Consider the following 22871-nt stretch of genomic DNA (forward strand, 5'->3'; position numbering starts at 1 on the left):
CTGTAATTCTGCCATTCAAATAAATAAATAAATCTTTTAAAAAAATCATTTGAAAGGCAGAGGTCTTTCACTCTTTTAGCAAAATGTTAGCTTTATGCATACGTATCATATATTCTTGTTCACTGTATACCTGGACAGTTTGCATTTACTGCACTTTAACTTATGTATGGGGGGAAGGTACATAAATAAACCAATAATTATGAATGATTATCTAGAACTTTGTCACCTTCACAATTCTCTTAGCAGTTTAAGTTTTTTGGTTTCTGGGTGGTCAACCTCACACTGTAAATATTGTTCTGTCTCTTCCATTCCCAGTATTTACATCATACCAACACTCTGGTAAACAATGCTATAGAAATGAAGTGGTAGCTGACATTCTTGACTTGTTCCAGTATTTAATGGGAGTAGAGAAATTAAACAATAATATACATTCAAATGAAAGCAATCAGTTTCTACCTTGTGAATTTCATTAGTTGTTTCAATGACATAATAACCCCACTGAAATTTTTAGCCCATTTATGGAATTATGGAAGGCTATTACTGTATTCCATTGTTTCATCACTGAAAACAATAGCTTTTGGGGCCAGTTCTGTAGCTCAAGGGGGTTAAGCCGCCACTGCCAGCATCCCATATGAGCGCTAGTTCTGGTCCCAGCTGCTCCTCTTCCAATCCAGCTCCCTGCTAATGCACCTGGGAAAGCAGCAGAAGATAGTCCAAGTCCTTGGGCCCCTGCACCCATATGGGAGACCTGGAAGAAGCTCCTGGCTTTGGCCTGGCCAAGTCCTGATTGTTGCAGCCATTTGGGCAGTAAACCAGTAGATGGAAGGTTTCTCCTCCCACTCCTTCTCTCACTAAAACGCAAATAAATAAATTATTCTTTTAAAAAATTACTTTGGGAGCCAGTGTTGTGGCACAGTAAGTTGTACCACTGCTTACAATGCTGGCATTCTGAATCAAAGCGCTGGTTCACGTCCCAGCTTTCTGCTAGTGTGCCTGGACAAATAGTGGATAATGGCCCAAGTGCCTGGGTCCCTGCCACCCAAGTGTGAGACCTAGATGGAGTACCTGGCTCCCTGGCTTCAACCTGGCCCAGCTCAGGCTACTGGTGGCCATCTGGGGAGTACACTGGTAGATGGAAGATTTGTCTCTCCCTTTCAAATAAATAAATCTTTAAAATAAGTAAGTACTTTGGATTACCTCAAATACATCTGCAAGGTACTTTTTTCTACCAATCTATAAAAATGTTATTACTCTTTCAATACACTGCTCAACCTAGCTTATTAAATTTTAGTGTGAATGGTCTCTAGTTTATTTTTTAAATTTTTTTTTAAAGATTTATTTGAGAGGTAGTTACAGAGAGGGAGACAGAGAAAGGTCCTCCATTTGCTTGCTCACTCCCCAAATGGCCACAACGGCTGGAGCTGGGCCAATCCAAAGCCAGGAGCTAGGATCCTCCCTAGGCCTCCCACGCGGGTGCAGGGACCCAAGCACTTGGGCTGTCCTCCACTGCTTTCCCAGGCCATAGTAGAGAACTGGATAGAAGAGGAGCAACCGGGACAAGAACCAGCACCCATATGGGATGTCAGTGCCACAGGCAGAGGTTTAGCCCACTGCACCAGAGCATCAGTCTTCCAGTTTTATTCTTTTGTAGTACTGTCTCTCTCTTTCAAACAAATAAATCTTTAAAAAAAAAAAAAAAAATTTGAAAAGCACAGTTATACAGAAAGGGAGAAACAAAGTATGAGAGAAATCTTCTAATTGCTGGTTCATTCCCTAAATGGCCAAGGGCAGGGTCAGACCAAAGCCAGGAATCTTCTGGGTCTCCCATGTGGGTACAGGGGCCCGAGGACTTGGACCATTCTCCACTGCCTTCCCAAGCACATTAGCAGGGAGCTGGATCAGAAGTGGAGCAGTTGGGACTCGAACTGGCGCTCATATGGGATGCTGGCATTGAAGCTACAGCTTTACCTGCCACAACATCAGCCCCATGAGTACTGATCTTTTAAAGGTGCAGATGCTTTTTCTGGTAGTTAAAAAAAATTTCCAGAAAAGCATACATTTTACATTAAGTATCATCATGTCAAATTTTTCTGAAATGAATTTCCACACAGTTTCAGTGTCTAATTATTTGCACTGTAAGTTATTTTTCCTTTGTAAAAACAAGCACATAAACATACAGACATCTTTGGAAGTTTGTTAAAAGGGTTAAGATATGGAAGAGAGCATTTGAGGTCAACCTGGAAATAATTTGGATGATGTCACAGTTAGACCATCTTCATGTCCCTCATTTCTGCAAAACTGCACAATTTATTTTCATAGAGTTGTACATAGCATTCTCTTACAAAAGTGCCAACTCTGGCTACTGTTTCAGGAACAGACTGCAATAGGACAAGAATAGAAGCAGGGAGGAGTTAGGTGGCTATTGTTGGTAGAAACCACTGGTGGCTTTGACTAGGGTGGAAGCAGGGGAAGTGAAAATACCTTGACAGTAGAGCCAAGAGGGTTTACATATGCAATGTACTTTCATCAGTAACATCACGTCACACGTAGAACTCTCAACCACGTACACCTTTTGCTGAGAATCATAGCACTGACTCCCAGTTCCACAAAAAATAAGGTTTGTTGTTTTCACATCTATATATACCCATTTCACTAAGCAGAGTGCCTCTCAAAGTTGTTGAAGTACATGTGATGTTTGAAATTAAGTGCGACAGATTTCCAGTGACAGTTGACATGAGATTAATTACAGTACATCAGTCAATATTTTGGAGCTTATTCCAGAATTTCTGGTGGAAGATGCTTGCAAAACACATGGGGACATGTCAGGTATAAAATTAATGCTTGACTTAGAACTGTTTTATTTAAATGTGTTTTCCTCATGCTACAACACAACCCTTCAAAGTCAACCAAGTATATGACATTAATATATTTCCTCAAAACTTAAAATCTTATATATGACCCACAGCCACAACTTCTAAATTCTACAAGGCAGCTTCAACATCCCAAAGAGCACAATATGACTGTGGCATCAAATCCTATCTGAATACCACTTTTAGAAAAGCAAACCAAAGCTTACTATCAGACTACAAAGACTCAGCAAAACTCTTGTTATTTAATAAGCCTACTTCTAAACTCTCTCCAATACTGGGAGTTTTAAAAATTGTACTTCATGCCAATTAAATCAGAATCTCTGTGGGGCATATTTTTTTGAGCTTCTCCAGCAATTTTAATGTCAGCTAGAATTGAGACTCACCACTCTAACAATCCTATGATGTAAAATATAAATAAATAAAAAATTTAAAAGCACAGCACAGGAAAAGTGCAGGGACACAGAAAATATGTTAAAAACCAAAAGGATTCACCTTTTGCTTTCTAACATCTCTTATCTCCTGAAAGCTCCAAAGATTACGAATATCAGAATCTACATCATATCATAATAAACAGTTAGGGAAAGCAGAATAAAATCAGGCTTGGAATGATCTTTGCTCCTTAAGTAGAATAATTTGGTAGAACACTAATTTCCAATAGAAGACAGCCAGGTTTCAGGTGTTAATCAATGCAGAAATAATCTCAGGGCATTACAAGGAGGGTAAGACCGTCTGGCTCTCATTTCCTGTGTTCCAGTCCAGGAAGAGTAGAAGACACTTGTATGTGGGAATGAACATTCATCCTCTAAGGACAATGTCATTTGAACCTATTAATCTCTTTTCCAATCAAAATTTCAAAAATAAAGCAAAATGAAACACGGGGACAAAAAGGAGGGGGCTGGTCTTCAAGCAGAATTTATGTCTCCAAGTTTCTACCAGTACAACAGTCCTGTAGGCTGGAGCTACTGAAAGACGAATAATGAAAAAGAAAAATGAAAAGCTTTATTTTAAACAGGTTCAGTGGTATGTGTGCTACAAAAAGGCTGGTTGTAGCAGTTTCATCTCAAACCTGCCTTGATGTATAAATTAGACATTATTGCAGCTAAAATGTAAATCTATCATTTTTCCTGATCCAACATACCAATTTTTATATTTATTGTGGACTCTTTTCAGTCCTAGAGGTTAAATTTTCATCAACAACTAATGAGAATAACCTTACAGCTACCTACTAAGGTAATGAACTGTGAAATTAATTCCCTAGTATTACTACGAAAATATACCCCTAGGTTGTAAGAGAAATTCCAACTTCATCCAAATGTATTGTTTAACTGGGATTCTTCAGTCATCATCTACTGTTGGCTTGATTGTCACTCCTCTTCTTATCTGACCCCAGCCAATTAAACTGTAAAATGAAAATGAAAGAAATTATGAATTTTATATCCATTTCATTATGACCAACCAATTGATAGAAGTAGTTTTACCTGCCTATCTTTCAAATTCAAATTTGTTCCCAAAGCCTGCTCCTCCATAAAGAAAACCCACACTATCTTCTTAGATTTTCAGAATCAGGTCAATGGGCTCTGGTCAACATGAATGACAGGAAAAGCAAACAACATTACTACCATAAATATGCTTGTCTTCATCCTATTAAAGCACTCCTAATCCTTCAGAACTACCACAGAGTTTAGGAGCCATGCCAATACACCAAACTACCTCAGTCTGATTGTTTTCAAAATCTCATTATCTATCCTTTCCTTGTCTTTTTGAATGCCAGGTTATAAACCCCGTATCTTTTTCTCATTGGACAATGCTTTCCAAACATTCATGATGCTGTCAGCATGACCGTAGCTGGTACAGGAAAACAAGAGAAGAACTAGAACATGGAGTCAATAAGCAGTGGCAACCTCTGCTCCCTCTTCCAACGTCTGCTCAAGCCAACGATCAGGCTGGATACGGCTACCTCAACTGTGGGTTCCAGAAGAAAACCTACCTAAACATGGATAAAAACCTCAATTCTAAACAATGTGATGATCATTCAGACGTGCTCTATTTTATTTCCAGAATTTTAATGTGTACTTGCTAATTTTGAAGCAAAGTCTGAAATTTCATTTGGACAGAATCGTCTTATAATATAAGGCAGTCCCAAAAGATCTGCAGCTTTAAAATGTGTTCTAATTGGGGCCAACACCATGGCTCACTAGGTTAATCCTCCGCCTGTGGTGCCGGCATCCCATATGGGCGCCAGTTCTAGTCCTTGTTGCTCCTCTTCCAGTCCAGCTCTCTGCTGTGGCCCGGGAGTGCAGTGGAGGATGGCCCAAGTCCTTGGGCCCCTGCACCCGCATGGGAGACCAGGAGGAAGCACCTGGCTCCTGGCTTCGGATCGGCACAGCACGCCAACCAGCCATAGCGGCCATTTGGGAGGTGAACCAACGGAAGGAAGACCTTTCTCTTTGTCTCTCTCTCTCACTGTCTAACTCTATTTATCAAATAAAAAAATAAATAAATAAAAAATATTAAAAAAAAAATCCAATGAAAATCACATATCTGACTGTGGCAAAAAGTGTCCTACATGAAGGACCTCTGTTTGGTGAGACCCCAGTGAAAAGAAGTGGTCATCAAAGAAGGATGTACTTTTCTCTGAAGGGAGGAGAGAACTTACATTTTGCTTATAGCCTTGTCTAAATACTGATGGAGTCTGTGAATTCAAAAGGCTTCCTCCATAGCCTACGCAGCTCATATCAAGAGCCTCGGGTGATCATTGACATCATACATAAGAGTGTTAATTGTTAAATTTACAACAGGAGTCAAAGTGCACTAACTTCCCATGCAGTACCTCTGTCCTCAAGAGTTGGATTATGAGAGTTAATAGTAAAACTTATTCTCAAAATCTTTACTTAATATATACTAAGTTGATCTTCTGTATATAAAGATAATTAAAAATGAATCTTAATGAAGAATGGGATGGGAGAGGGAGTAGGAGATGGGATGGTTTGCAGGTGGGAGGGTGGTTATAGGGGGGAAAACCACTATAATCCAAAAGTTGTGCTTTCGAAATTTATATATATTAAATAAAAGTTTTCTTAAAAAAAATGTGAAGTGGTGGAGACAGTGGTGGAGAGTGGGGATCACGATTTTGCAATCATTATGTAGGCAAGTCCAATTCAAGGAAGAATCAGTGGAGGCTAAATCCTGCAGGCTGGGATCTGAGGAGTGGCAGGCTATCTGTATAGACTCAAAGGGTCTCCTCAGAGGGTGAAAGAACTACAGAGCAAAGAAATTATAGTAGCCTTGACCACATGATGCAAAAGGATAAGCAGTCTGATTACCATCACCCGCGGCTCTGATACTCATGTAAATATTCCTGCCAAGCATAGAGGCTCTGCATTTAATCTTAGGTGTCCAAGCCATCAGATAAACTCAAATTGAGAACAGCCTACAAAGTAACTAGCTCATATGCTGCAAAACTACCGATGTCAAGTAAGACAAAGAGGCTGGACAAATTTTAGATTAGAAATGAAACAGACATGAAAACTAAATGCAATGCCTGATTCTAGACTAGAGAAACAGAATATCATTGGGATAAGTTATAAGAATGGTATATGGACTGTAGACTTCAATATTAATCAATGTTAAGTGCCTTCAAGTAGATACATGAGAATATCCTTATTTTTAGGAAATATACACTGAGATCAAAGATAATTCTTTAAGCACTTCAGAAAATGTTTACATGTGTGAACATGTATGTGTGTATGTATTTGTACAATTCTTGCAATCTTCCTGTTAAGTTTGAAATTAATCCTAAATAAAGTTGTTAAAAGTCAAAGATTGGAAATATTAATTAGTTTTTGCATAGATTGTGTCTTAAGAGGAAGGGACGCCAACTGTTGTGATTTATAAGACTAAAATACAGGAATGCAAATCAAGACTGGAAATGGTTTGCAAAGTCATCCAACTACTTCAGACTTAAAGGAACAGTAACTGTTAGGTTTAAGGAAGAGTCTACATCTATGTGTACACCACCAAGAACTTGAGGAAATTGTGGTGTTTTTTTTTTACTAGACAGTGGCAAAGGCTAATAAACTTACCGCCAGTGCTTCTCAACTCTTCGGCTAAGGGCAATTTTCTCTCCTACTTCTGTGCATACAGGATTAGTCAAAACAATTTTGCCCAAATCAGCCTTGACAGCACTGACTCTCCCCCCTGTGGACAGGGATCCAATATTCACCATGAGCACTTCATTCTTAGACAGCTTTTGTACCTAGGGAAATAAATTGTGAAAAAATAAATTTCAAAAATCAAAGAAGTATTTTCCATAAATAAGTGGCAATTTATCAATTACTTTTGCAATTGTTTATTGTTTAAAAACTATGTATGAGGGCAGGCGCCATGGTGTAGTGGGCTTAGCCTTTGCCTGTTGTGCCAGAATCCCATATGGGCACTGGTTCGGTTCGTGTCCGGCTGCTCCTCTTACAATCCAGCTCTTGCTGTGGCCTGGGAAATCAGTGGAAGATGGCCCAAGAGTTTGGGCCCCTGCACCCACGTGGGAAAAACCAGAAGAAGCTCCTGGCTCCTGATTGGCCCAGTTCCAGCCATTGCAGCCATTTGGGGAGTGAGCTAGCAGATGGAAGATCTGTCTCTCCCTCTCTCTGTCTGTAGTTCTCTCTCTTAAATAAATAAAATAAAAATCTGAAAAACAAAACAATGTATGGATTTCAAAACGTTTCTGCATCAAGGTAAGCTTATCTTTTGATTCCATTTTCCATGAACTTTCTGAAGTACCCTCATATACTCTAAAGGTGACAAACAGGTTTATTTGGCATTCACTGAATGTATATAAGATCCACCTTTAGGCCGGCGCCGTAGCTTAACAGGCTAATCCTCTGCCTTGCAGCGCCGGCACACCGGGTTCTAGACCTGGTTGGGGCGCCGGATTCAATCCCGGTTGCCCCTCTTCCAGGCCAGCTCTCTGCTATGGCCCGGGAAGGCAGTGGAGGATGGCCCAAGTCCTTGGGCCCTGCACCCACATGGGAGACTGGGAGAAGCGCCTGGCTCCTGGCTTTGGATCAGCACAATGCGCCGGCCGCGGCGGCCATTGGAGGGTGAACCAACGGCAAAAAGGAAGACCTTTCTCTCTGTCTCTTTCTCTCACTATCCACTCTGCCTGTCAAAAAAGATCCACCTTTAAAAATTAAGTCAGAGCCAGCGCCGTGGCTTAACAGGCTAATCCTCCGCCTTGTGGCGACGGCACACCGGGTTTAGTCCCAGTTGGGGCGCCGGATTCTATCCCGCTTGCCCCTCTTCCAGGCCAGCTCTCTGCTATGGCCCAGGAAGGCAGTGGAGGATGGCCCAGGTCCTTGGGTCCTGCACCTGCGTGGGAGACCAGGAGAAGCACCTGGCTCCTGGCTTTGGATCAGTGTGATGCGCCGGCCACAGCAGCCATTGGAGGGTGAACCAACGGCAAAAAGGAAGACCTTTCTCTCTATCTCTCTCTCACTATCCACTCTGGCTGTCAAAAAAAAAAAAAAAAAAAAGAATAAAAATTAAGTCAGAAGCCACAGCATAGAACCTCTTAAAATTCTGCAGAACTTGTATACAGGTTGAATATCCCTTATCTGAAATGCTCACCTCCAGAAGTATTGTAGATTTCAGAATATTTGCAGACATATAAGGAGCTACCTAGGGGACATGACTTGAGTTCAAATGCACATGTGTTCTGAATGCGACCCCTCACAGGTCAGCCATGGAATCTTCCACTTGTGACATCCTGTCAGCATTCAAACAATTTTGGACTTTAAAGCATTTTGGATTTTTTGATTAGGGATGCTCAACCTGTACAGGCTCATGGCATAAAACTTCCAAAACAGAAAGGGGAGCAGGAGATGCTATCAACCTATTTTTACTGAGACATCAAAATAAATAAATAAATTCATGTCAGGGCCGGCATCATGGCTCAACGTGTTAAGTTGCTGCCTGCAATGTTAGCATCTCACATCGGCACACCATGGTTCAAGTCCTGGCTGTTCCGCACCTGATTCAGCTCCTTGCTAATGCTCTTGGGAAGGCAGCATAAGATGGCCCCAATACTTGAGCCCTGCCACCCACATGGGAGACTAGGATGGAGTCTCTGCCTCCTGGCTTCTGTCTGCAATAGCCCTGGCAGTTGCAGCCATTTTGGGGGTAAACCAGCAGATGGAAGATCTCTCTCTCTGTAAATGCCTTTCACATAAATAAATCTTAAAAATATGGATGTTAGCAATAGTATGTCATGTTATATATGATACAAATACTGTGTTTTGCTTGTTTTGCTTTGTTTTTACCTTAAGCTGATTGCCATATAGAAGTTTTCAATTTTCGCAAAGCCAAGTTTATTTACCTTTTTAATATTTCATGTTAACTGTAAAAGAATAAAACTCAAAATAGATTTTAACAACACAGTCACCTTTTTTGAAACAGTAATTATAAAAAGCACTTACTTTCGCTGCTTTCTTGTCTCCTTCAGTGCGTACACCTAGAAGACGTCTAAGCAGGAAATATGAAATTTCCAATTCTGTAAAGATTTCAGGTAAAGCTCCAACTGCACCAAGCACCTGTCCCACCATTCTGTCAGCACGGCACAAAGTAGGGTCAATTTTTGTTCCAACTCCTAGTACATAAAATAATGTGTATATAGTTCAGCACTTTATTTCCTAAAATACCTATAAAGGGAATTATTTCCCCCAAAATCTAAGTCAAATAAGCACAGCATATATCTATACATTTTTATGTATACTTACATTTTCACACTTACATAATAGGTACACAGGCAGAGTAAAATATCCATTTTACTTAAAGAAACAACTGTAAATTCACGGGTTCATTGCACAAATGAGAACAGAAAGGTTCTCTCTATTCAAATTCTAAACAAAGGGCAAATAAATAACTACCTTAAAGTGAGTCTGAATATACTCAATGAACATGGAAAAGACACAAAACTAATGAGTAGTTTGCAGAATATTTTTATGCCATTTCCCCCCTATCACACTGATCAAAAAGACAGCTTGAAGACTTCATACACAATTCCTGAGACTCACTTAAAAATATTTTAACTGTGTGTCTTAGAGAGAAGGAAAACAAATAGATGGAGCAAGACTGGCAAAGTAGTGATAACTGCTGAAGCTAAGTGGTGGCTATATGGAGGTTATCATTACAGTATTATGTTTCAAGAGTTTCATAACCTAAATTTAATAAGAAAAAAGAAGTCTCCAGAGTTTCTTTATTTGGAAAAAAATATAAAATAAAATTGTATGCAGTAAAGTCTTAATCACAGGACAGAATGGAAAAATGAATTATATAGGCAAAAACCAGACAACCAACTTGTTTGGTGAAGAATAAACTATTTTACGGAATATTCTTTTTTTTCATCCCAAGTTACAATTCTTACTGAATGCTGCCTTTTTCTGGATATTGAGTAATACACTAAGTTGTAAGAGAGTGGAAAATCCTTATTTCAGCAATCCCTATATAATGTAACTTTTCTTTCTTTTATTCCCATCTCTGTGTAAATATCATCTGACATCATTAAACTGACATTTATAGATGACTTTCTATTTGTAAAACATACTTGTACATAAAGCAATCATTCTCTACTCCATAACTGTATAGACAAAAAAATAAGTAATTAGGTATTTTAAATGCCAGGTCATAATACTTATTTTCTTATTGCTAAAAAGGAGTTACTGGAGCCAGCACTGCAGCGCAGTGGGCTAAGCTGCCACCTGCAATGCTGGCATCCCAATATGGACCCTGGTTTGAGTTCTAGCTGCTCCACTTCTGATCCAGCTCCCTGCTAATGCTGGCAGCAGATGATGGCCCATGTACTTGTGCTCTGCCACCCATATAGGAGACCTGGATGGAGTTCAAGGCTCCTGGGTTCAGCCTGGCTCAGCCGTGGCTTCTGTGGCATAAAATTTATTTATTTATGTATTTGAGAGGCAGATAGAGAACTCCTACCTGCTGGTTCACTCCCCAAATGTCCCTGAGTACCTTGGGCCAAATGGCTGGCAGGGGCTAAAGCTGGGGAGCCAGGAATTCATTTCAAGTCTCCCACATGGGTGGCAGGAACCATGCTGCCTTCCAGGATCTGCATTAGCAAGAAGCTAGAGCCAGGAATCAAACACAAGCACTCTGACATGGGACAAGGGAGTGTAAACAGCATTTTAACTGCTAGGACAAATGCCAAAACCTATTCTTTACGTTTAAAACTTTTATAAATACACAAAAGCATTTTATAACCTAATATCAAAAGCTTAACCATGAATATTTCCCTCACATCATTCAATTATTGAGAAATACCCAATTAAAAATTTCTACCTTTCTGAGCAATTCATTTCCCATGTAAAGTACCATTAATATCGAAAAATTAAAAGAAAAAGGGATAAGAGGAAAGTACTTACCAATAAGACCACCTGGAGCAGCATACTGAAGATCATTATGCTCCGCAAAAAGTGACACAATTTTGGAAAAGATTGGTTTACACATGAGTTTTCCTTCACTATCTTTGGAAACAATGCCAGGTCTGACTTCTATCTCCTGGCCCACCTGTAAACATATAATCAGTACTTACAATTACTGTGGAAGACAACTGTCAAACATTCTATCAGGAAGAGCAGAAAACTGAATGCTTCCTCGATTTCAAAGAATGCTGTTTTAAAAGCCACAAAAGACTGTGGAAGATAGCCTCAAAATCAGAACCTCTCAACTGCTGTTAACTACCTAGCACCCAAGAAGCCAGTCACTAAACAGAGTGTGCTCCGTACTCGAAAGAAGCCTATAAATTTAGATGTCAGACACATTCAAAAGACATTTATAGCAAACGAACGAGGCAGCACAAAAGAATATTTTCAACTGTCCACAATTCTTTCTGATTAACGCAAGAGCAAAATAAAACAGCACTAAACAAAAACACAACAATCAAAACTCATTTACCTTTAATACTCCTTTTAGAATACTACCACCAGCTACTCCCCCCTTAAGGTCATCAACTTCACAACCAGGTTTGTTGACATCAAATGACCTAATTACTGGAAGAAAATAAAACAAATTAAAGCCAATTCTGTCCATTTTAACTCTAGAAAAAACAGCATCTTCCAAGTTAACTTTTCTAAAACAGTAGCCACATAAGATTTATAACAAAGGGATGACTTTCTAACAAAATCTATTACTTCAATGCTAACTATAGCTGTATGGTGGGAAAAATAACTTGAAAATTCATGAATACATGGCATACTAGGGTATATGCGCACTACAGAATTTCACGCAGCTGTTAAAAAATGTTAGAGTTGTATGTAATGATCCAAAAGCATGACCTTCACACACTGTCAAGGGAAAAAAACTATTTACAAAAATAACAAACATTTTAATTCTATTTCCACAAAGAAAAATAAAATAAACATATGTACAACTGACCCCTGGTATCTGCAGGTTCCACATACACGTGTTCAACCAAGTAGAAAAACTATTCTAGAAAAAACACTTGCAACTGTATAAACATGTACAGATTTTTTTTGGTCATTACTCCCTAAATAACAGAGCATAAAATTTATTTGCATACCAAGTATACTGTATTAGGTATAAGTAACCTATACACAATTTAAGATATGGGAAGGGGGCTGGCACTGTGGTGTGGCAGGTAGAGCTGCCGCCCGAAATTCTGGCATCCTATGTGCGCGCCGGTTCAAGTCCCAGCTGCCCCACTGCTGATCCAGCTCTCTGTTATGGCCTGGAAAGCAACAGAAGATGGCCCAAGTCCTTGAGCCCCTGCACCCACGTAGGAGACCCGGAAGAAGCTCCTGGCTCCGGATCAGCCCAGCTAGGCCATAGCAGACTCTCTCTCTCTCTGCCTCTCTGTAACTCTCTGCTTTTCAAATAAATAAATCTTTATTTATAAATTAAAGAGCTATGGGAGGATATGCACAGGTTATCTGTAAATACTACATGATTTTATACATGGGACTTGAGCATCTGAAGATTTTAGTATCCTCAGGGGTCAGGGAACCAATTCCCTGAGAATACTGAGAGATGACTGTGGATATTCACACGTGATGACATAGAAAGATAAAGGAGTGGGATTCATACACACTAAATATTAACTATTTCAGGGTTAAGGGACTAGAACTGAAAGGTAGGGAGCCTATGGACATTTTCTTTACATACCTCTCCTCTGCTCATATTAAATAATGTGTTAGTTTTACAACCATAAAACAAAACAACTCTAGGACTATGGTAGCCTGCACTTAGGTCTCCAGAGAACTTTTCCCACCATAGACACACAAGTCTCTAACAAAGCCGCAAGGGGCTCAAAGATCTGCTTTGAAAGGGCCCCTGGGTCCTGCGCTGTGGCGTAGCAGGTAAGGCCCTTGCCTACAGTACAGCACCGCATATGGGCACTAGTTCAAGTCCCAGCTGCTCCCCTTCCGATCCAGCTCTCTGCAATAGCCTGGGAAAGCAGTAGAAGATGGCCCAATTCCTTAGGCCCCTGCACCCGCATCGGGGAGCTGGAGGAGGCTCCTGGCTCCTGGCTTCGGATCAGCCCAGCTTTGGCCGATTCAGCCATCTGGGGAATGCACATTGGATGGAGGACCTCTCTCGATCTCTCTGCCTCTGCCTCTCTGTAACTCTGCCTTTGAAATAAATAAATAGGCCGGCGTCGCAGCTCACTAGGCTAATCCTCCGCCTTGCGGCGCCGGCACACCGGGTTCTAGTCCCGGTCGGGGCACCGATCCTGTCCCGGTTGCCCCTCTTCCAGGCCAGCTCTCTGCTGTGGTCAGGGAGTGCAGTGGAGGATGGCCCAAGTACTTGGGCCCTGCACCCCATGGGAGACCAGGATAAGTACCTGGCTCCTGCCATCGGATCAGCGCGGTGCGCCGGCCGCAGCGTGCTACCGCGGCAGCCATTGGAGGGTGAACCAACGGCAAAAGGAAGACCTTTCTCTCTGTCTCTCTCTCACTGTCCACTCTGCCTGTCAAAAAATAAAAAAAAAAAAATAAAAAATAAATAAATAAATCTTTTTAAAAAAAAAAAAAAAGGCCCTTACATTTCCACATAGGAATCACAAGCTTGGATGATCAAATTATACTAATATTGGTTCTTCATTAACGGTACAATAAAATCCTTTGTATCAAAGTGCTAGTATCTCTAAGCATTATAATTCCATAGAGAATACTAGATTACTCCATCTTGATCACACATTACATAGTAAGTTATGCAATATGTTAGCAGTTCCTACTATAGTCAGGACTCTGCTCCTCATCCACTATGGTCAATATATAATCTGACAATTAGTAAGATTTCAAGGAAACATTAGGGATTTATTATAATCTCTGCAGAAAGAGGAAAGTAACACCCTTAAAGAGGGAATCACCAATGTGGCAAAGACTAAAGAGTTAGAGGTGTCTCATACCACTTACCTATAAGTCGGGGCTCTGAAGTAAAATCTCGTGGGGGTACTGGAATTTTCTTTACTATGTACTCACAGACAACTTCAATATTGTATTTCAGCTGAGCAGAAATTGGAATAATGGGAGCTCCTTCTGCTACTGTACCTAAATGACAGATTTCAGAAAGATCAAACATCTTCATTTTCACAAAACTTACTCCACACATCTGTTACATAAAAAAACCTGAGATTACTAAAATAGAGGCACCAACATCCTCACACAAATGCCAGCAACAGGCAGAAAGTGAAAATCCTGTTTAGAAAGATGGCAATTTTCTATCACTGTTTTTATTCCTGAAAATGAATTCCATTTCTTTTAAGGGAAAAAGTGTAAAATTATATTAACAGATATAGTTAATGTAGTAAAATCATGAAAAGTGTTCAAAGAAATAAATACACTCCTGGGAAAGAATACTTTATTAGTTGAAAAAATTTTTGATAACATGTAATTAACTCCCCAATAAATATCAAGATAAAATTATTATACTCTGCTAATCCCAGACTGTTGGCACACATAACATTTGCTTCTTATTAATTTTATGTCAAACAAGCTGTTCAAACAAATGGGAGAAACATAATTATATTTCATTTTATTTTTTGACAGGCAGAGTGGACAGTGAGAGAGACAAAAAGAAAGGAGTATGATTATATTTTAATCAAAATGACTTTTCTTTTTCACAATTCAACTGGGTTTATTGAAAGTTAAGGAGAAAAACAGGAGGCAGCATCGTGGTGTAGCGGGTAAAGCCACCCACTGATGCCAGCATCCCATCTGGGAATCGGTTCAAGTCTCCACTGCTCCACTTCAGATCCAGCTTCTGCTAATGGCCTGGGGAAAGCAGTGGAAGATGGTCCAAGTATTTGGGCTCCAGCACCCATGTGGGAGACCCAGATAAAGCTCTTGGATCTTGGCTTTGATCTGGCCTAGCCTTAGCCATTGCAGCCATTTTAGGGATGAATCACCAGATAGAAGATTTTTTTTTTTTTTTTTTGACAGGCAGTGTGGATAGTGAGAGAGAGAGAGACAGAGAGAAAGGTCTTCCTTTTTGCCGTTGGTTCACCCTCCAATGGCCGCTGCGGCCGGTGCATCTCGCTGATCCGAAGGAGCCAGGTGCTTCTCCTGGTCTCCCATGGGGTGCAGGGCCCAAGCACTTGGGCCATCCTCCACTGCCTTCCCGGGCCATAGCAGAGAGCTGGCCTGGAAGAGGGGCAAGCGGGATAGAATCCGGCGCCCCAACCAGGACTAGAACCCGGTGTGCCGTCGCCACAAGGCGGAGGATTAGCCTGTTAAGCCACGGCGCCAGCCAGATAGAAAATTGATCTCTATCTCTCTCCCTCTAATTCTTTCAAATAAACAAGTAAATCTTAAACAAGTTTTTAAAAAAAGGGAGAAAGGCCAGTGCCGCGGCTCAATAGGCTAATCCTCTGCCTTGTGGCGCCGGCACACCGGGTTCTAGTCCCGGTTGGGGCGCCGGGTTCTGTCCCGGTTGCCCCTCTTCCAGGTCAGCTCTCTGCTATGGCCAAGGAGTACAGTGGAGGATGGCCCAGGTGCTTGGGCCCTGCACCCTATGGGAGACCAGGAGAGGCACCTGGCTCCTGCCTTCGGATCACCGTGGCGGCCATTGGAGGGTGAACCAACGGCAAAGGAAGACCTTTCTCTCTGTCTCTCTCTCTCTCTCACTGTCCACTCTGTCTGTCAAAAAAAAAAAAAAGGGGGGAGAAAAACAAAGCTAAGAGACAATCAAATATTAACAATAAAATGCAGATGTCTTCTCTGAAACAAAAAGCAGGCTGCTATAAAAAGGACACTTTAAATCACTGTCACTTGTAATTTTGAAAATATTTATTCAGTAAAAAAGTGTAAGATTTTTTTTTTAAAAAGCTTTTATTCATTTTACTATCACTGAAGATTTTTTTAAAAATAGCTTTCACTAATTACAGACCAACAAGCGGTAGGTAGAGAAAAAAGGCTTAAAACTTGTAAGCTTACCTGATTTTAGATTATCTATTATATTAAAAGCTAGCTTATGGGGCCGGCACTGTGGTGCAGCGGGTTACCGCCCTGGCCTGAAGCACTGGCATCCCATATGGGCGCCGGTTCTAGTCCCGGCTGCTCCTCTTCCAATCCAGCTCTTTGCTATGGCCTGAGAAAACAGTAGTAGATGGCCCAAATCCTTGGGCCCCTGAACCCACGTGGGAGACCCAGAAGAAGCTCCTGGATCCGGATTGGTGCAGCTCCAGCCATTGCAGCCATCTGGGGAGTAGAAGACCTCCCTCTCTGTCTCTACCTCTCTCTATAACTCTTTCAAATAAAAATAAAAATATTAAAAAAAAACAAAAAGCTAGTTTATGGGGCCATCACTGTGGTCTAGTGGGTGAAGTGGCTGCCTGCAATGCCAGCATCCCATATGAGCACCAGTTCATGTCCAGAGTGCTCCACTTCCGATCTAGCTCCCTGCAAATGGCCTGGGAAAGCAGTACAAAATGGCCTAAATGTTTGAGCCCCTGCCATCCACGTGGGAGACTAGAAAGAAACTCCTGGCTCCTGGCTTCAGCCTGGGCCAGTTTTGGCTGTTGTAGCTATCTAGGGAATGAATCACCAGTTGGAAGAGCTCTCTGTCTCTCCCACTCTCTCAAAAAAATAAATCTTTATATATTAAAAAAAAAAAACAAAAAAAACAGCTAATTTAACATCTGTTATCTGGATTAAATGCCTCTCAGTGATTTATAGATATATTAAATATTCTGGCTTACCTTGTACAAATGCAAGGATCTGTTCATACTGTTCTTTTGCTTGACTTTCTTTTACTAAATCAATTTTATTTTGTAGAATCAAAATATGCTTCAGTTTCATGATTTCTATAGCAGCCAGGTGTTCGGAAGTCTGAGGCTGAGGGCAAGATTCATTACCAGCTGGTTGATGAATGACAAAAAAGATGTGTTAAGTATGGCTGGAAATTCCAGAACAGGGAAATCTACAGACAGAACGCAGATTATCGGTAGCTAGGAGGAATAGGGAATGGGGAGTGACTGCTTAACGCGCATGGGATTTCCTTTGGTCATGAACAAGCTCTAATACTAGGTAGTGGTGATACTGCAACCACTACCCTGTACAACATCGTGAGTGTACTCAATGCTACTGAATTGTACACTTTGAATGGCTAAAATGGTGGTTTACATAATGTATATATTTTGCTACCACCACCCAAAAAAGGCTTACATCTAACTGAGAGACTTTAGAATATTCTAGCTTGCTCGAGCACAAGTCCTCAAGCATCCACCTTTTGGCCCTGCTTCACTCTCAGCCAGCACTCACTGCAGCCTCCTGATCTCTGGCTCCCATTCTTGATCCTATGAAGCCTGGAATCAACAAGTTTGGCTTCTTCTTAAAGTCAGCTTTTTTGCTTTAGCATTAGAGACAGCCCTCTGGCTCTAAGAGATGTTCTGGCTGAGTCAAATTCCTGAGGCAAAAGTTAGGAGGGCGGGCCAGCACCGTGCCTCAACAGGCTAATCCTCTGCCTTGCGGCGCCGGCACACCGGGTTCTAGTCCCGGTTGGGGCGCCGGATTCTGTCCCGGTTGCCCCTCTTCCAGGCCAGCTCTCTGCTATGGCCCGGGAAGGCAGTGGAGGATGGCCCAAGTGCTTGGGCCCTACACCCCATGGGAGACCAGGAGAAGCACCTGGCTCCTGTCTTCAGATCAGCGCGGTGCGCCGGCCGCAGCGCACCAGCCGCGGCGGCCATTGGAGGGTGAACCAACGGCAAAGGAAGACCTATCTCTCTGTCTCTCTCTCACTGTCCACTCTGCCTGTCAAAAATTAAAAAAAAAAAAAAAAAAAAAAAAAAAAAGGTTAGGAAGGAAAGACACTTCATCCTGTCAACGAATCTTCACTACCAGAGGCTGTTCCTCTACACACAGAGCAAAGAAGGCTGTGAAGACAGCCAACAGAGTAAGTAAAAGCTTACATACCACTGCAACATAATCTCTCAACAGCTACACAACAAAGGAAGCACAAACCTAGGCTTTGAAAACCCCACTCAGGCCTAGACTTTAGCACTTTTTATGAATGATGTTTACATTTAAATAAAATCATTATACATCTACAAGTAGACAGCTCAGAGAAAAATCCCCCCATACTTTTACATATAAATTTAAAACTAATAAATCATCTCATGTGACGTAAACAGAGAAAATGTATTATTGATTCTTTTTCTCTTTTTTGGAGGGGGCTACTATCCTAAGAACTCTCAGAAGCCATCAGTCTTGGGCCTATCTTGTTTAGATTTTGTGACAGCTGGGTAAGTAGGGATGTCATCCTAGATGATGTGTTATTTCCCATTCATGTCACCCATAGGTAATGGATATGGCTCTGAAAGGCCTTAGGTCCCCTTGAAATAGTCCAGCCTGACTGTCCCACGTTGATTTGTCCAGCGGGGATGTACTCACCTATCAACAGAAGAGCTGCATCCATCACTGCTGCACCGTTCAGCATAGTAGCCATCAGGATATCATGGCCAGGACAGTCAACAAAGGAAACATGTCTAACAATTAAAGACAACAGTCAGTCTCAAGATCAATCAGTAACTAAACACGCAAGTCATAGATTTCCTAAATTTAAATCACTTAGGAAACAGTTCTTAGGTCTGTAAAATGGTTGCATGGATTTGGGTTCCAGAGCTTAGAAATAAAGATTACTGGCTTAGAGTAAAAATCACTGTAGATCATCACAAAGCAAATGAAATGAGCTATGTGGAAACATAATTGCAGAAACAGAAACTGCCACATCCAAAGTGAATACAGTACAGGATAATGATATTTGAAGTTATACTGGAAATGTCATTGTTTTGAAAACCAAAACTTAATGACCTAAAAAATGCATGTTGGGGTGGACAATTGGCACAGCAGTTAAGATGCTGCTTGGGGACACCTGCATCCTATAATGGAGTGCCTGGAACAGAGACTCTATGCCCAGCAAAACTGAAAATATATACTGAGTAAGTCTGTGGGTCCTGACCAGGACAAGGATCAAAAGGAGACAAGCGTATCACTCTCAAAATGCCAAACAAAACAAACAAAACACCCTCAGTATTCAAGCTACATATTTAAATTTAAATTTTACATATTTAAATTCAATTTTCTTAAAAAAAAAAATCCATAATGAACAAGACACCAAAATTTTAAAAACAAGATCAGTTACAATGCTATACTGAGCAAAAACAAATTAAAAAAGGAATATGGAAGCAAGAGAAAAATCTAAGTAATATTAACTCTGTCTTTTTTGAAAATTCTGGGGGCCGGCGCTGTGGCGTAGTGGGTAATGCTGCTGCCTGCAGTGCCGGCATCCCATTTAGACACCGGTTCAAGTCCCGGCTGCTCCACTTCCAATCTAGCTCTCTGCTCTGCCCTGAGAAAGCAGTGGAGGATGGCCCAACTCCTTGGGCCCCTGCACCCATGTGGGAAACCCGGAAGAAGCTCCTGGCTCCAGATCATCACCACTCCAACCTTTGCAGCCAATTGGGGAGTAAACCAGCAGACAGACAACCTCTCGCCTTCTGCCTCTGTAACTCTTTCAAATAAATAAATAAATCTTAAAAAAAAAAAAAAAATTCTGACATTCTTTTGATCAAAAATTTTTGCATTTCTTTTTTAAAAACTGCATCACAATCTTGATCCTGATTACTGCTGAATTCTTCAGTCATGCCCTCCCCACCCTTCCATCTAGTCCTGTTCCTGATCTAAAATTTCCCTGTAGAGCAAGGAACCACCACCAGACAGATGTCAGCACTCTCGGAGACAGAACCAGGACATGCAATCACACTCAGGAAGATGAGGTAAGGAGCAAGTCAGTGTGTTTTAAACAAGTAATTCAGAACAGCTTTCTCTTTTATTGAATAAACAGAAACAACATGGCTTAAAAGAAATTTAGAAAGCTTAGAAAAAACAATCCTTTAAATCCAAGAAAGGTTGTGTTCCCCCCACTCAATTTTGCTTCTTTGGTACTTTTGGTTTAGAGAACCTGAATATAAGTATTTTAATATTTTACTTCAAATCATCATTATAGGCAGTAAAATAAAAAATATGGAAAAATAAAGCCATTCAGCAGTTACAGTTACTGTTTAAAATTTTCAATTAAATATTTCAAAAGGCCCAAAGCACAGACAGTATAAGATAAAAACCATAAAGTGTTTTTAGCATAGAAAAAGTCACCTGACTAATTTGAAGTTCCCTTTGGTCCCTGGAATGTCCGTAGGAAACTCATCAGGTGTACTACTTCCACACGATCGGTAACATTCTGGCCGAGGACAACTTGGGTCATCAAGTTTGTAAATCTAAAAGTTTCAATGGAAAACAAGTTTTGGGTTTGTTCTCTGCACAATAATTACATAGTTCTTAGTTACACAGTACACAGCTCACCTTAGCATTAGCATATCCCAGCTTGATTGTAATATTTCTTTCTAGTTCATTTTTGAACCTGACAGTATGGACTCCAGAAATAGCTTTTACAACTGTGGATTTCCCATGAGCTACGTGACCAATTGTACCTATAGACAAAGTACAAAAAATTAACTCATGTCCATTCCATTATACCAAGTATTTTTTCAAACAGTGTTAAGAGTAGAAAACTCAAAGCTATAATTCACAGTAAATGTTAATGTAAAACCAACAGTGACTTCAATTTTTCATCCACACAAACGTTTCTACTAAAAACTTTTTCTGATTACAGAACTGAAGGGAATTTTCCATGTAACTAACAACCTTATCTATTTGTTTTTAATACAATAAAGGCTGCTTTCATTTAAAATAAGCAAGAAATACTTATTATATCAAGAAATGTTCCAGCATTTCCAGAGAAGTAAATAGGCGTGATGAGCCGTAAGAAGACAAAAAGGAATTAATGAAAACAGGAAAAAACACAAGTTTAATTGCAGGAATGATGTCAAGGATAGCTCTCATTTTGTAACTTTTTTATAGTTTCATGGTAGAGTCTTACTTTCAACTAGGTTTTACTGTGCTGCTTATACAGACTCAAAATGTCCAAAATGGACATCCAGTCAACATAACTTCTCAATTTCTAAGTGCCATTTAGAGGGAAAAAAAAAAAACTTAATCATAGCTTACATATCAAATAAAACTTTCCTAAGCCCTGCCCTTGCAATAACCCAGTGTGACAGGTACAGCCACATTTTCACGTCCTCCTTAAACTCCATTAAACATGACTACATAGTGCCTTATGCTATTAAAGTTTTCATGTCTTCACCTAGCCTATAAGCTAGATATGAGCGAAAATGCTTTGCTTCCCAAGAGTCTAGCAGGTGCTATGCTCACACGGGCTCAACACCTATTCTTGAATACCTGAATCCTCAAATTGTCCATGTAACTACATAAAAGGACAGGTTAAAATGACTCGCTGGAGATGAAGTCTGGTCTCTAAGGTTATTCTTATCTTACCTATGTTAATTGTGGCTTGCCTGCTGATAACTTCGTGTGAAAGTGGAGTCAACTTGGTAACATCCTGCAACAAACCAGATTTACTTTCAAACACTGCACATCAGACATTGACTTACAATTGCCAACTATAGCTCACCACCAGCTGTATAATCCCTACTTCGAAAAGCGCCCTTCCCGTGTAAGAAATCTTGTACTCTGACGGTTGGGAAGCTCTAAGGAACCTTCATCATTACACAATGGACGATATCCCCACTCACTGTGGGAGACGTGGAGGCAGGAGGCTCTCGACCTTCGGAACGTTAGCACCGAGGACAGTGGAGAGACCTCCACCCCAGACTTTCAGAGGTGAACACCGTAATGACATTTAACACTAAGACTTAGCCAAGTCCTTCAAGAGCCCGAGATCCCGCGATCTTAAAGCCACATCCAGTTCGCAGACTGGACGAGGTGCAGGCAGGTGGCTCACGGCGCCAGCCTCCGGAGCTCCCTCCTAAATCCACGCTCCCACCAGCCAGGAACTGCCTTGTCCCAACGCCTCCCGGGAGGTCGGGCCATTCCCTCTCCCAAGTCCCACGCCAAGTCCTCCCAAAGCGAAAGCTCACCAACGTGGCGAGATCCTGCCGAGAAAGATGTGGCTGCCCCAGAGTCACTCCAGCTTCGCCCCCCGCCATCTTGCCCGGAGAGGAAGGAAGCTGCCCCGGCAGCCGCATGACAGTACAAGGCCCCTGTGCGGGGCGGAGAAGCCGAGTAAGGCGGGCCGACTAGGGTCCACGCTCGGAAAAAAAGGATGACTGCCGCAGTAATGGCCGCACTACTTGTACTTCTCCCTGCCTGAACTTTCACACTGCCTACCGGGAGCCTGACAGAAAAATCACAGGGCAACGTTTTGGAAGCTTTCTGCCGCAGACATGTTAGATATTTGCGCAGGCAACGCTGAGGGCAGCTCCCAGAAAAAGGCCCTCTGCGCGGCAGCGGGACGCGCGCGCAGACCAGGGAGAAGCCACTTCCGTTTCCTGTAGGGGTGGCCGAAAGAGACTCCCGGAACCTGCGGCTCGTAGCTGGGGTGTGAGAGCAGGAGGAGGAA

The 22871-nt window shown here is 41.4% G+C and overlaps 1 protein-coding gene across 1 annotated transcript; it reads right to left on the reverse strand.

Moving 5' to 3' along the window:
- Window positions 1–1311: 1311 nt before the first annotated feature.
- Window positions 1312–22700, reverse strand: EIF2S3 (eukaryotic translation initiation factor 2 subunit gamma). The gene is made up of 12 exons (XM_062183208.1): window positions 22390–22700; window positions 21788–21851; window positions 20753–20880; window positions 20546–20667; window positions 18785–18879; window positions 17095–17253; window positions 14312–14446; window positions 11832–11926; window positions 11300–11444; window positions 9341–9510; window positions 6953–7125; window positions 1312–4269 (listed from the first exon to the last, which is right to left on the reverse strand). Exons 1-12 carry the CDS (start codon window positions 22495–22497, stop codon window positions 4206–4208), a joined length of 1458 nt encoding a protein of 485 aa, XP_062039192.1. The 5' UTR covers window positions 22498–22700; the 3' UTR covers window positions 1312–4205.
- Window positions 22701–22871: the final 171 nt, after the last annotated feature.

Source organism: Lepus europaeus, chromosome X, assembly GCF_033115175.1.
Source record: "Lepus europaeus isolate LE1 chromosome X, mLepTim1.pri, whole genome shotgun sequence".
Classification (NCBI taxonomy): domain Eukaryota; kingdom Metazoa; phylum Chordata; class Mammalia; order Lagomorpha; family Leporidae; genus Lepus; species Lepus europaeus.